Source organism: Stomoxys calcitrans, chromosome 2 (assembly GCF_963082655.1).
Source record: "Stomoxys calcitrans chromosome 2, idStoCalc2.1, whole genome shotgun sequence".
In the NCBI taxonomy this organism is placed as follows: Eukaryota; Metazoa; Arthropoda; class Insecta; order Diptera; family Muscidae; genus Stomoxys; species Stomoxys calcitrans.
Window position 1 is genome coordinate 94,796,775 of NC_081553.1, and position 16,618 is coordinate 94,813,392.

The window sequence follows — 16,618 nt, forward strand, 5'->3', positions numbered from 1 at the left end:
GGGTAAAGACCAACATGGGGTGCAGACCCACATGGTGTAAAGACCCACATGGGGAAAAGACCTACATGGGGAAAAGACCTACATGGGTTAAAGACCCACATGGGTTAAAGACCCACATGGGGTGAAGACCCACATGGGGTAAAGACCAACATGGGGTTAAGACCTACATGGGGCAAAGACCTACATGGAGTAAAGACCCACATGGGGTAAAGACCCACATAGACCGATCTTTGTAATAAACGTCTCACACTCATAAAAGGCTTACCTTTTGTCTAATATTTCTGAAATATGAAACTGGTATCCTCGTCATCCATGAGAATATAGTTCAGATTAGACCGAGCTCCCGCATTGAAATAATATGCATTTATGATGGTTTGCAGACTTCCTATACATTTTATTTACCAATTTTCAATATATTCACAAAAACCCGGAACACCCTGCATGCATCAAATTTGTTACTTTAAACAATGTTTATATGATAAAGTTTTCCATTTATTAAAAGTCCCATGAGTTTGTTGTGGCAATACCCTTGAGAGTCTCCTTTCTCCAACAAGTGGAAGGATGTATAAAATGAAGTATACCTAGAAAATGCATGATATGAAATTTTAATGAAAAAATGGAAAGTTAGAAACCAGCAGCTCATAAAATGATTAAAATTTAATTCATTTAAAAGCAAATTTAATTAATATATATTAGGAGAACAAACTATTTTTTGTTATTCTATGGAGATTATCAAGTAATTTTCGTTTGTTTTGTTTCATTTCACAGAGATGCCTGTCATGATTCATGGACAAATCTAAGATTATCGCCCATGTTTGGTTGTATATGCCCCAATAATCATATGAAGAAACGCTGTGATCGTATATTTAACATAGTTAATCACAATCCGTGTGTGGGTAAGTTTTTTCTGCTATAGAAAAAAAAACCAAAACCAAAACAATAACACATATAAACAAATATAAACCAATAAAAACACATGAAAACCCAGCCTACACAAATCCAAACACTAAACAGATTTTAAACACCAACTTCTAACTAAAAGATTCCGTAAAAATTACTACAACTACAAAATAATTGAGTTTAAAAACAAAGAAAACTTCAAACACTAAAAAAGGATTACATTAAAATTTTCAATTAAAACAATTCAATTAAACATAAAGAAACACCAAAGGAAGACATTCAAAGAATTATCAAAAGAGAATAATTTTGATAGATGTTTTTTTATTAATTTGTTTTTTTTTTAGTAATATTTTTAATTTTTGTTGTTTTTTTTTAGTTTTTTATTGTTTTTCTTTAAAATCCTGTGATTATTTTCTTTCATTACAAATGTACATTTATCCTCTCTTTAGTTGAAACTTTTTATCATTTCACTCACTCGCCTTTAATAAAAAAAAATATACAAAAAAAGTAAGAAAATTCTAAAAAACCTACAAAACTTACGCACGCTTCTGCATTGAAAAATAATTAACCAAAACCAAAAAAGCCCTTAAATGCTAAACAAAAAGTATCATTGTGTATATTTGAAATGAATCTGAAACAGACAAAAATACTCCCCTACTTCTAATCTAAAACAAAAAAACTAATCCATACAAAAAACATCCTTGTATTCTCTAGTACAACAATTGAATGGATAATGCCAACTTAAGATAAATCTTAAATAAAAACCAAAAAAACAAAAACCTCCTCATTTCATGTAGTGTGTGTGCGTTTTATTTTAATTTCACCAAGTCTTTGAAGAAAAAACAAACCTAAAAACCCAGATCCTTCTATCGCTCTGTCTCTAACTCGCTCGCTCGCTCGCTATCTCTATCTCTCTCTCTAACTGTCTGTATCACTCTAATGTAAATTCACCAATTTCCACAAACAAACGAAAAAGAAAAACTGAATTAGAAAACCTACAACAAGAAAGTAATCAAATTAAATGAAACAAAAAGCATTTGCTTCAGTTGTAATTACGCATTTAATGTAAAAAATAGCGCCCACCAAATGAAAAAACTATAAAAAAACGCTAAAATGAAATAAAACCAAACTAAAACGCAAGAAACCGAAAAAAAACACGCTTAAATACGTTTGCAGCACCTTTTTTGTTGAGTAGAGGTTCCACCTCCAACTGCCTGCCTTGCATAGAGAGCGCACTAACATCATCACCCTCACCGCTATCACCCTGCTCATAATGAGGAAGAAAACACCGATTCTAATAGCCGCTTTGCTGTTCTTTGTTGAATGTCCACTTCTTCTTCTTCCACAACTTCTTTCCACTTCAAACTCTCACCACCAAAAAGTTTTCCACAAGAACCGAACCATACAAAAACATTTTTTAATTCTTCTTTTCCCTATCACTCTCACTCACACTCACTTGCATTGCAGAGAAAATGGTCGTCGTCGTCAGGAATTCTATGTTAATGTCCATATAAATATTTTATTTGTTCCCAGTGAAAGCACTATGTTTGCTTGTAATTAGTTTTAATTGAGCTCATGCACTTCAAACTTTAGTTGAAAAAAACCAGCAGAGAAACGTTAAAAAGTAAGACTCTCTCTCTCTATCTCTCGAAAAGCAATGGTGATGATAATGATGATGGTCATCGTCTTTATACGAATTCTTATAACCGTAAGGCAAACAAAGAAACAGGAAACGAAAATATCACCACCTTGAGTAAGTTATCCGTTAACATTATCTTAATGGCAATGTGTTAGTTTTTTGTCTATTGCGTGTGTAAGTGTGTGTTTCACCCACAACACTTGCACATTTATTTTTATTGGTTTCTTATTGTCACCTCAGCACTGTTTACATTTTGCACTAAGCACAATGCGTATTTTATTTTAAATTTTTTCACAAATTTCTTAAATGATGAAGAAAACTGAAAGAAGGCACAATTAACAAAAATTTACATTTGTAAGCAAGTAAGGAAAGGCAAAATTAGGACTACACAACCGTATCCTCCTTTATAGTAGTAAAAAGTGTATTAAACTTTTAAAAGATTGAAACAAAGTTGTGGCTATAAACGGCATATCGCATGAAAGGTATATTTACAACTGCACCAATTTCGATGACATTTTGTGCGCCGATTGAGATCTTAATTCAAAACCAATAATGCAAAATTTTGTAGGAATCGGACCAATAACTTTGGCCAAACTTTAGATAACCACCACCTCGCGTATATATGTAAATCACTAATCCGATGAAAAATGCATAATTTATGTCCTATGTCGAAATATGGTCCGATTACGCACGGACATTGAATGGGTTTATAAGTACAAGCCACTAACACAACTCACTGTCCCAAATTTCAGCGAAATTGGACAATTAATGCGCCTCTTATGGCCCAAAACCTAGAACCGAAAGATCGGTCTATATGGCATCTATATCCAAGTCTGGACCGATCTGTGCCATATTGCAGAAGTATGTCAAGGGCTTAACTTAACTCACTGTACAAAATTTCTGCGACATCGGACAATAAATGCACCTTATATGGCCCCAAAGCCTTAAATCGAAAGATCGGTCTGTATGGCAGCTATATTCAATTCTGGACCGAAGAAGGATGTCGAAGGGTTTAACAGAACTCATTGTCCCAAATTTCAGCAAAATCGGATAATGAATGTGGCTTTTATGGGCGCAAAACCCTAAATCGGCGGATCGGTCTATATGGCAGCTATATCTAAATCTGGATCGATCTGAGCCAAATTAAGGAAGGATGTCGAAGGGCTTAACACAACTCACTGACCCAAAATTTTGGCAAAATCGGACAATACATCCGTCTTTTATGGGCCCAAAACCTTAAATCGAGAGATCGGTCTATATGGCAGCTATATCCGAATCTGAACCGGTCTAGGCCAAATTGAGGAAAGATATCGAAGGGCCTAACACAACTCCCTGTTCCAAATTTTGGCTAAATCTGACAATAAATGCGCCTTTATTGGGCCCAAAACCTTAAATCGAGAAATCGGTCTGTATGGCAGCTATATCCAAATCTGAACCGATCTGGGCCAAATTAAAGAAATATGTCGAAGGGCCTAACAAAACTCACTGTCTCAAATTTCAGCAAAATCGGATAATAAATGTGGCTTTTATGGGCCTAAGACCCGTAATCGGAGGATCGGTCTATATGGCAGTTATATCCAAATCTGAACCGATATGGGCCAAATTGAGGACGAATATCGAAGGGCTTAACTCAACTCACTGTCCCAAATTTTGGCAAAATCGGACAATAAATACGCCTTTTATGGGCGCAAGACCCTAAATTGGCGGATCGGTCTATATGGCAGCCATATCTTAATCTGGACCGATCTCATCCAAATTGAAGAAGGACGTAGAAGGCCATAGCACAACTCACGCCTTTTGTGGGCCTAAGACCTTAAATCGAGAGATCGTTCTATATGGCAGCTATATCCAAATCTATATCCAAATAATAAATGTGGCTTTAATGTCCCTAAGACCCTAAATCGGCGTTTCGGTCTATAAGGCAGCTATATCCAAATCTGAACCGATCTGAGCCAAATTAAGGAAGAATATCGAAGGACTTAACGCAACTCACTATCCCAAATTTCAAAAAAATCGGATAATAGATGTGGCTTTTATGGCCCTATGATCCTAAATCGGCGGATCGATCTATATGGTAGCTATATTCAAATGTGAACCGATCTAGGCCAAATTGAAGAAGGATTTCGAAGGGCCTAACACAATTGACTGTCCCAAAATTCAGCAAAGTCGGATAATAAATGTGGCTTTTATGGTCCTAAGACCCTAAATCGGCAGATCGGTCTATATGGGGGCTATATGAAGATATAGTCCAATCAGTGCAAATTTTCAGCTCAATATCTCTATTTTTAAAGACTGTGGCGTGATTTCAACAGACAGACGGACGGATAGGGCTAGATCGTCTTAGATTTTTACCGTGATAAAGAATTCTATACTTTACTAGCCAAACCGCACCCGCTCCGCTGCGTCTTCTTTAACTCTCTAATATCTTTTCAGAATTTTAAATTTTAATGTCATATTCGTAATCTACTCCCTAATACCTTTAATTTGAGTCCCATATAGCCATGGTCGGCTAATATGCCCATTTGAGGGTAATTGGGGGGTGGGCGACCTCCCATTACTTGGACCTGATGTTTTATGCCATATTTGTAATCTACTGCCTAATACTTTTCATTTGAGTCCCATATTGACATGAACTGCGAATATATCTGTTTAGAGGAGTTTTGGGGTTGGGGGGCCCGCTGACGTGACTCCCTATACTTCCATCTGATTTTGTATGCCAGATTCGAAATCTACTCCCGAATACCTTTCATTTGAGCCCCATATTGAAACGAACGTCCAATATGTCTGTTTGGGGGAGTTTTGGGGTTGGGACGGCCCGATAGGTACTTAGATTCAAATTTTAATACAATAATCGTATTGTACTCTTCAATACCTTTTATTTTAAATATGACCTCTTAAACAGAGCTGACTCTTTTAGCTTTAATCCCTAAAAAGTCTTCAACCATCTACAATTTGATTGCCATAGACGGACTCAACCGACTAATGTGTCAAGTCAATAGAAAAGTTTAATGTTTGCAGAACGACATTTTGACAATTTAGTATGAGGCTACACTATGACGGTGGGTTGAAAAAATTCTCGTTTTTTCTACCGGCGTCCCATCTGCATGTTGTTTTTACCTAACCTTTCATAATTTATTTTTCTCAATTTTTTTTTTTTAAGAAAATTCTTTCATTTGTTGAAATTTATTTTATATGTGGTTTTATTTCTTTATAATATTTTCTTAAGTTGCACTTAATTTATCCTCAAAATACTGGGGAAAACTTAACAAAGCACTCAACACTTAATTAGCAGCACTTGTCAGATAGACACACACATGCACTCACTCACACAAAACTCACATAATTGAAAGCACTCAAATAATTGCATAACCAAGAATGGCGCACCTAAAATAACACAAAAGCACCCGGAACAGAGACAGCACCAACAAAAGTTAAGCACCATAAGAATTGCAAAACCTGCATCAACACTTGCACTTGCACTCACACACCCACTCTCGATTCCATGCACTATGGCTCACTGCGGCACTCAGCCTTAGAGCTGGAACACCATTTGCACACACGCACTTACCAACACCCAGGCACGTACAGCAACAAATTGTTATTTCACAAGCCATGCTCGTTCACACTTATACACACACACACCATGACACAAAAATGCACCTTAATATTTGTATATGCAAACATATATACTGTGTGACTATTTATTCTTCTTTTTCCTACTACCACCATAACAACTTGTGCTACTGGCTTATATGTATGTGTTTCCTGATAACGGTCGTCGATGAAAAACTATGTGTGTGTCTGTGTATGCGCGTGTCTTCCACGAAAACCGTTTAATTACAGACAGATTAATATTCTTTCCCAATGGCTTGACACCCAAGCTGAAGCAACAATTTAAGCTGGAGAAACTCAAGAAAAAGCAACAGCGAAAGCAAGCCATCTCCTCTTCTTTTGCTTCGAATGCCAGCAACTCTGGCAGGACAACATCATTAAAACAAAGACAGCAGCTACAGCAACATTTTAACACCAGCCATCATTACCAGCGTCAACCATATGCTGGCCATGCCGAAGAGAATGGTTCACGCTTTGGCCACGGCCATGGTCCTGCTGCTGGGGAAAGTGACAATCTTAATAATGACATTGAAGACTTCCGCAAGGACTATCATCGCCAACAGCATCACTTTGATAATCGCGACGATTATATGGAGACAGGTGACGATGATGTTTTCCCCATCCGCCATGGCCAGGGGGGCCAAGCTAATGTTCAACATCATGCAGATGGGCATAGTCAGTCCAATGGTGGGGATGGTGATGGGGATGCCGATGATGATGGCGGCGATGCTGACGATTACGATGACTATGATGATCGTATACGCGCTGAAATTTATTCAAGTTATCCGCATTATTTGCATCCCCCCTCATGGGGTCTCAATAATCCTCTGGTATTGGCCTCGCACAGCCCTCATACATCCGAGGATGATGATGTTATTATCGAAATCGGCGGAGGAGGGGGCAGGGGGGCCACAATATCTCCGCCTTCGTCTTCTGCTGCATTGACATCGACATCATCGTCTTCGTCGTCGATTTTAACTTATGGCTCCCACACATCCACCATGGCGCCAGGTGTTATCATTCTCAAGCATCATCAGTATGGAGCAAAGCATTCACCACCCACTGCCATTCACTATGAGGATTTGGAACATTCCGTTGACGATGTGGTAGTTGTGGTGGACACTGGTGGCTCACGTACTCATAAAATTGGTGGCACTGGAGCGTCCGGCATTGCCAGCGGAGGTGGCATAAGTATTGGTATTGGAACTATTCAGACCACTGGTTTTGGCATAGAAAAACCTGATGACGATGATGTGCACGATATGCATCGTCAGACCTATTATTCGCATGCAAACGATGATATTCTTTACAAACACAATCAACATCATCAGCAGCCGCAGCAACAACATTTGCCACAACAAAGACAAAAACATCCACCGCCAACATTTAATGATTTGCCAACAAGTACAGTGGCCACAAATTTGGCCACTACCAGCAGCAGCACTACGATCTTTGGCGATGCCAGCAAAAGTGCAATGTATGTGTGCTCTTTTGAGTGTATGTGTGTACCTATATGTATATTAAGTCATGCCTGGGGTTTACCTTTTTGGTCAGCAGTAGGTACTCCAAGAGAAATTATGCAAAAAATTTTGCAAATGTGCCAAATGCCTTCGGTAGAAGAAGAGACAGTGGGTGAATTTCAATAGCTTTTCATTAATTGCTGAAAAGAAATTCTTGGAAACTCTTGAAGCTCTTGGTGTAGTAAAAATTAATTGCTGTTGATAAGAAGTTTGTGTGTATGTGTGGGTTTGTTTAAATTAGATAAGGAGCTAAGAATTTTGTATTAAACAGCTAACCGTTGCTTGGGTTGCTTGGGTGTTATCCTGCTTGGGTGTTATCCTGCATTGATTATGAAGGGTAAAATTTAACCATGTGGGGTTTCTATACCCGTCACCAAAGGACAGGGGCGTATCCATTCTGTCATTCCATTTACAATACATGATCCTCGTAAATTTCTAAGACGATCTAGCCATGACATCCGTCCGTCCGTCCACTGAGATCGCGCTGAAGATAATGAGCTGGAACTTTGCACATATCTTTTTTGTCCATCCGATCTTCCGATTAAGGATTGGCACCATAAACGGTGCTTTTATTACAAGATTTTGGTGAAATTTGGCACAGCTGACATTCGTACTGGGTATAATTCAGATTGGACTATATTTGGATATTGGGTCCACAAGGTGTTGGGACTACAAAAGTAGCATTTATTAACCGATTTCTCTGGAAACTGACACAGTGAGTTGCGTTAGTCCCGCGACATCTGTACTGAGTATGGTTCAGATCGGGCTATATTTGAATACTAGCCGAAACGGGCTCGTTCCGCTGCGTTTCCTTTAACTCTCTAATGTCTTTTTAGGGGTGGGACACTTCGCCCTGAATGTGGTAATCGGATTCGTACCACTGTAGCCCGTGTACGCCTATGACGCTGAACGCCTGCGTTCAAATACTGGCGAGAACATCGAAAACATCGGTTATCCCCTCTTAATGCCAGCGAAATTTGAGAGGTACCACGCATGTTCATATAAATTCTCCCCAATGAGGTGTCGCGCTGCGACACGCCGATCAGACTTAGTTATAAAAAAGTCCCTTATGATTGAGTTTAAACTTGAATCGGAAAGCACTCATAAATATGTGAGAAGTTTGCTCCTGCTCTGTTCCCGGCCAAATTTTTACTCTACTCCTAAATACCTTTCTTTTGAGTCCCACATTATTACATTTGAAATATTTCCTGTTTACGTGGTATTTCGGGGGTAGGTTGGCCATCCAGACACTTGGCCCTTAAAGTAAATAAAAGCTACGTGTTCCACTTTGAAATACATTTTATATGAGCCCCATATTGGCATGATCGGTAGATAAGTTCTGTTAGAGGGTGGAGTGGACCCCAGAGTCTTCGTCCCAAAAATACTCCCAAAAAGCTTTTAAAGAAGTCATACATTGCAATGGTCGGTAAATACGTCCGATTAGGAAGGTATTTGGGGGAAGGGTGACCACCAAACACATGGCTCTTCAATTGGATATCAAATTCGTTTTTTTATCTCAAGCACTTTTCATTTGAGCCCTATGTTGTCGTGATTGATCTATGTATACATGTGCGAAGCACCCGACGCCATCAATAAAAACCATGTTTTGTTTTAGGTGACTGTAAGAGTGCATAAAAATTTCGAACGAATCGCATTACCAATCTCCGAGATCTGGCTTTTTTGAAAATTAGGATAATGAAAAGGGTTTTTTAGGGGAGGGATGACACCGCAGACATTTCGACTCAAATATCGATATTAACTTTGTACTTCACTCCCAAATCTTTTTAATTTGAGCCCCATATTGCCATGGTCGGTAAACGTGAACCGTTTGGAGGGTGTTTTGGGGATGGCACTTTGCCCTGAAAATAGAAATCAAAATCGTTCTTACGCCGTTGATTTGAGCTCCATATTACCCTAGTCGACAATGAAGTTCACTTTAGGGTGTTCTTTAGGGAGTATCCCCAAACACTTGGCTCCAAAATTTGATATCAGATTCGGTTTCTACTCTAAAATACATTTCATTTGAGTCCCATATTGTCATAATAGGTCAATAAAACTATTTGAGGGTATATATGTAAACCACCTTTCATCAAAATTCGGTGAAAATTTCATACCTTATGTCCCATATCAGTTACATCAAAATATGTTCCGATTCGGACTAAATACTAATAAGTACACCCGCTATATCTAAAAATAAACCGATCTGAACCATATACGACACGGATGTCGAAAAGCCTAACATAAGTCACTGTGTCAAATTTCAGTGAAATCGGATTATAAATGCGCCTTTTATGGGGCCCAGACTTTAAATCGAGATATCGGTCTATTTGACCCAAGTTGCATAAAAATGTCAAAGAGTTTAACACAAAACACTGTCCCAAATTTCGGCGAAATCGAACAATAAATGCCACTTTTATAGGCCCAAAACCTTAAATCGAGAGATCGGTTTATATGGCAGCTATTTTCAAATCTAGACCGATCTGGGCCAAATTAAAGAAGGACGTCGAAGAGCCTAACCCAACTCACTGTCCCAAATTTCAGCGACATCGGAAAATAAATGCGTCTTTTATGGCCCCAAAACCTAAAACCTAGATATCGGTCTATATGGCAGCTATATCCAAATCTGAAACGATCTGTGCGATATTGCAGAAGTATGTCAAGGGGACTAACTAAACTCACTGTCCCAAATTTCGGCGACATCGCACAATAAATGCACCTTTTATGGGCCCAAAACCATAAATCAAGAGATCGGTCTATATGGCAGCTATATTCAAATCTACACCGATCTAGGCCAAATTGAATAAAGACGTCGAAGAGCCTAACCAAACTCACTGTCCCAAATTTCAGCGACATCGGACAATAAATGCGTCTTTTATGGCCCCAAAACCTAAAACCTAGATATCGGCCTATATGGCAGCTATATCCAAATCTGGACCGATTTGTGCGATATTGCAGAAATATGACAAGATTTTTAACTTAACTCACTGTCCCAAATTTCGGCGACATCGCACAATAAATGCACCTTTTATGGGCCCAAAACCATAAATCAAGAAATCGGTCTATATGGCAGCTATATCCAAATCTGAACCGATCTGGACCAAATTAAACAATGATATCGAAGGGCCTAACGCAACTCACTGTCCCAAATTTCAGCAAAATCGGATATTAAATGTGGCTTTTATGGGCCTAACACCATAAATCGGAGGATCGATCTATATGGCAGCTATATCCAAATCTGAAGCGATCTAGGCCAAATTGACGAGGGATGTCGAAGGGCCTAACATAACTCATTGTCCCAAATTTCAGCAAAATCGGATAATAAATGTGGTTTTTATGGGCCTAAGACCCCAAATCGGAGGATCGGTCTATATGGCAGCTATATCCAATCCGAACCGATCTGAGCCAAATTGACGAAGCATATCGAAGAGTCTCACACAACTTATTGTCCCAAATTTCAGCAAAATCGGATAATAAATGTGGCTTTTATGGGCCTAAGACCCTAAATCGGCGGATCGGTCTATATGTGGGCTATATCAAGATATAGTCCGATATAGCCCATTTTCGAACTTAACCTGCTTATGGACAAAGAAAGAATCTGTGCAAAGTTTCAGCTCAATATCTCTATTTTTTAAGGACTGTAGCGTGAATTCAACATACAGACGGACAGACGGACGGACATATCTAGATCGTCTTAGATTTTTACGCTGATCAAGAATATGTATACTTTATAGGGTCGGAAGTGGATATTTCTATGTGTTGCAAACGGAATGACAAAATGAATATACCCCCATCCTTCGGTGGTGGGTATAAAAAAGTTTAAAGGCGTTAAATCGCACGAATTTCGCACGACGTGTTTTGTTATGAAACCCAACAACTGTGCCAAGTATGGTTCAAATCGGTTCATAACCTGATATAGCTGCCATATAAACCGATCTGGGATCTTGACTTCTTGACCCCTAGAGGTCGCAATTATTATCCGATATGCCTGAAATTTTGTACGATGGATCCTCTCATGACCATCAACAAACTTGTTTATTATGGTCTGAATCGGTCTATAGTCCGATACAGATCCCATATAAATCGTTCTCTCTATTTTACTTCGTGAGCCCCAATGGGCGCAATTCTTATACGAATTGGCTGAAATTTTACACAGGTCTCCAACATATAATTTAATTGTGGTCCGAACCGGATCATATCTTGATATCGTTTTAATAGCAGAGCAACTCTTTTCTAATATCCTTTTTTGCCTAAGAAGAGATGCCGGGAAAAGAACTCGACAAATGCGATCCATGGTGGAGGGTATATAAGATTCGGCCCGGCCGAACTTAGCACGCTTTTACTTGTTTCTGAATGCATTGGTAGCTCTTGCAATGCTTCAGCTTGATCTTCACTCCAAAATCTGAAATTCTGCTTATTTGCGTACCTTTATGTATCCAAAAATGAACTTCGTCGCAATGCAGAAAAAACTTGCAGCTTGGCCCCGGTGTCGTATACACTATTTTATTTATATGTGATTGAATTTGGTCACTCATACGTTACGGTGTACCATCAAACTATGAACCAAAACATATGTAGTATCTCAAATATGGAGTATCCAAACCACTACCCTTTTTTTCAGCAATGTCTACTTCTTTCTCTTATCAGTGGTATACAAATAATAACTTGTAAGTCAATATTATTTACTTTCAATTAATTTTATTGTATAGAAATTAACATTTTAAATTCTTTCTCACGAAAGAAATTGTTTTGCTTCATCTTCAATAAAAATGCAGACATAATTCCCTAAGCATATTTTGAGCTGTTTAAAAAGCTTTTAAAATAATTTATTCCTTTGTGTATTTGCAACAATGTTCATATGAGACTGTGTGTTTGTTGTTTTTGTCTGTGTGAATCCACATTAGCCGCACATTGCCATAGAAACATAATTGTGTGTCGGCATGTGTGTGTGTGTGTGTGTGTGTGGGGGAGAATAAAAATGAGTATAGAGAAGTATACACACATGTGAAAGCACAAAGACTTTATATGCTTTAAAATGATTTCATTTTTAAAAGAAACATTTGGTATAATGTGAAAGGTGGTGTTTTATATTTTTAAAATGATTGAATGATGATAAAGGGCAAACTTTTATTCATATGATAATCATTATATAACTAAAATAATGGAAATTTGTATCGTGGTTTTCACATACGGTCAGATGCATAAACGTCATGTCAAGAATCAATATTTCGAGTTGTTGCAAACGTCATGATTAGATTTGTATACAACCTTTCCTAAGTTGGTGGGTATTAAACAGGGAATTAAAGACAATTGTTATGCTATTGTCAATTTTTGCTTTACAAACCTCTGCGGTTTACATGTCATATACTTTATAGAGTCTTAGATCAATATTTCGAGATTTTGCAAACGTAATGACCATAAAAATAAAAAAAAAACACCTTGTGTTTTATCTCATCATAGACATATGTCCTGTTTACTGTTTCAAACAATAAGTTAATCATACCAAAACTAAATAAGTAAAGCAAAAGCCGGATAATATCCATGCCTACCAACTACTGCTTATTATAGTTTCTGTAAACTACACATATTCGATGGTTTCATACAACTGTATAGAAAAAATTGCATATATATAGCTCTGTTTGTATGCTCATTTGTATTTGAGTATTTTAAAATCAATAGACTTCTGGGAATTGCAAACTAATCAAATTTTTAGTTCGAATTTGTATGAATTTGTATGAAATTTAATTAATAATGATTTTTGATTTGTGTTGCTAAATTGGAAATAAACATATCAGTTTGGTGTTCACAAACACAAGTGCATACAGGTGAATTGAAAAATATAATTACACATTGTAAGCCATTGAAAATTTTGCCTAATGAGTGTGTAGCTTAGAAAACATATTTGAAAATGAAATATAATTTTTAATATGCAATTAGTATTGTAAACCATCAAGCTGTTGCAGGATATAAAATGTTTCGATACTTGTTTACAGGACTCAAAAGGCAAAGAAAGGGTAGCCTGAAAGGGTTAGGTAATAGATTTAAGAGCAAATGTAATTATACCCTACACCACTAGTGTGGTACAGGGCATTATAAATAACTTAGTGAATTAGTTTGTAACACCTTAAAGGATGAAGGTGGACTTAGAATCGCTTTCTGATTCGATTTATTGTAGCTTTGTCCGTCTGTCTGTCTGTCCGTCCGTCTGTCTGTCTGTCCATGTTAATTTGTGTACAAAGTACAGGTCGCAGTTTTCATCCGATCGACTTAAAATTTGGTACAGGCATGTTTTTCGGCCTAGAGACGAAGCCTATTGAAATTGGAAAAAATCGGTTCAGATCGGGATATAGCTGCCATATAGATGTTCGTCCGATTTCCAGTAATAATGCAATAAAATGGTCATTTGTTACCCGATTTTCTCGAAACTTGGCAGGAAGGATTTTTCCACGACTTTCGATATTACCAGTGAATCCTATAGATATCGATTCAGATTTAGATATAGCTCTCATATATATATACCGCCCGATTTTCACTCCCAGAGCCATTGCAAGCACATTTATTGACCAATCTTGCCAAAATTGTGCACAACGCTTTCCTCGACGACTACCACAATATACATAGAGTGTGGTCAAAATCGTTTCAGATTTAGTTATAGCTCCCATATAGATGTTCGTCCGATTTTCAGTAATAATGCAATAAAATGGTCATTTGTAACCCGATTTTCTCGAAACCTGGCCGGAGGGATTCTTTCTTGACTCTCAATATTACTGGTGAATTTTATAGATATCGGCCCATATTTAGATATAGCTGTCATATATGTATGTGGCCAGATTTTCACCCCAAGAGCAACTGCAAGCGTATTGTTTGACCAATCTTGCCAAAATTGTGCACAACGCTTTCCTCGACGACTACTACATTATCTGAGAAGTTTTTCTCGAAATCGGTTCAGAATTAGATATAGCTCCCATATATATTTTCGTTAGATTTTGGGTAATTTGCCATTATGATGACATTTTGCAACCGTAGTTTTGACAGTTTGAACATATTTGCTCGCCAAGGTCCATCAAAATTGGTTCAGAATTAGATATAGGTCCCATATTGTATTTATAGGGTAGGTATAGGGTATTATACAGTCGGCACCGCCTGACTTTTGCCCTTCCTTATTGGTTTTAATGGAGTTTAGTTGATTTATTTTTGAAATTTTTTGCTTATAGTTATCCGTGTCGCGATAACCACACAGCACCACACAGGCTGCATCTTTAAGTTCCGACTTATGTGGTGTCCATCGTTTTCACGGTCAGTCAGCGATTTTCTAGAGGAGAGTCTCAGTAAGGACTCAAGTGGCACTGGCACTTAATAAAATACTGGGTGCCAATGATACTCGAGATGACAAGGCGAGTTATTGGCGCCTTCAAATAACCAATGGCCAACATCAGCGTTTGTTCCCAGGCGGTTGGCGGCGAGCGTCCGATCTTTAAGCAAGAGGCTCGCTACAACGAGGGGTACATGTGCGATCCTTCAAAACCCATGCAATTGGGCGGCTAGGCCAGCAACCCTTTGAGAAACAAAGAAATTGTAAGAACGGACCCCCTAACGTTGACGACCCACGCAAACGAAAAAGAGATCATGATTTACGGATCTTCACCTAGATTGTCCGCAATCTCTATAGAGAAGGTCCAGTATACGCACTGGCAAATCTATTAGAGAAGTACAAGGCAGATATGACCGCCTTACAGGAAATGCGATAGACTGGGAATGGCTTCACAACAACACCAAACGTTGACGAACTATACTATAGTTGCCATAACTCAAGCCATGAATTTGGCTGTGGATTTGTGGTTACTTCAGTGGATGAGAGGATAGCCACAATCCGCATAAAATCCAAATTCTTCAACAGCAGCCTAACTTGTGGTCATGATACGACGGAAGACAAGGACGAGCAGACCAAGGGTATTTTAAAGAGAGAGACAGACTATGACCGCTGCCCCGCCCATTATATTAAAATCGTTCTGGGAGATTTTAATGTAAAAACAAGTAAAAGCGTGTTAAGTTTGGCCGGGCCGAATCTTATATACCCTCCACCATGGATCGCATTTGTCGAGTTCTTTTCCCGGCATCTCTTCTTAGGCAAAAAAGGATATAAGAAAAGATTTGCTCTGCTATTAGAGCGATACCAAGATATGGTCCGGTTTGGACCACAATTAAATTATATGTTGGAGACCCGTGTAAAATGTCAGCCAATTCGAATAAGAATTGCGCCCTTTGTGGGCTCAAGAAGTAAAATAGAGAGATCGATTTATATGGGAGCTGTATTGGCCTATAGACCAATTCAGACCATAATTAACACGTATGTTAATGGTCATGAGAGAATTCGTCGTACAAAATTTCAGGCAAATCGGATAAAAATTGCGACCTCTAGAGGCTCAAGAAGTCAAGACCCAAGATCGGTTTATATGACAGCTATATAAGGTTATGAACCGATTTGAACCATACTTGGCACAGTTGGATATCGTAACAAAACACGTCGTGCAAAAATTCATTCCAATCGGATAAGAATTGCGCACTCTAGGGGCTCAAGAAGTCAAGACCCAAGATCGGTTTATATGGCAGCTATTTCAAAAACATGGACCGATATGGCCCATTTACAATACCAACCGACCTACACTAATAAGAAGTATTTGTGCAAAATTTCAAGCGGCTAGCTTTACTCCTTCGGAAGTTAGCGTGCTTTCGACAGACAGACGGACGGACGGACAGACGGACGGACACGGCTAGATCGACATAAAATTTCACGACGATCAATAATATATATACTTTATGGGGTCTCAGACGAATATTTCGAGTAGTTACAATCAGAATGACGAAATTAGTATACCCCCCATCTTATGGTGGAGGGTATAACAAGTAACAGCGTGCTTAGTTCGGCCGGGCCGAATCTAATATGGCATGG

At 38.4% G+C, this 16,618-nt stretch overlaps 1 protein-coding gene across 5 annotated transcripts in view; it reads left to right on the forward strand.

Moving 5' to 3' along the window:
• LOC106086820 (uncharacterized) overlaps window positions 1-16,618 on the forward strand; it is a 739,645-nt gene that overhangs the window by 558,934 nt on the left and 164,093 nt on the right. For 3 of the 5 annotated variants that reach the window (XM_059363919.1, XM_059363920.1, XM_059363921.1), the window contains exons 6-7: window positions 769-896; window positions 6,383-7,628. In XM_059363919.1, the coding sequence (XP_059219902.1) occupies window positions 769-896; window positions 6,383-7,628 (1,374 nt within the window). The remainder of the gene's footprint in view (window positions 1-768; window positions 897-6,382; window positions 7,629-16,618) is intronic. The other 2 variants (XM_059363922.1, XM_059363923.1) reach the window with 1 other exon arrangement.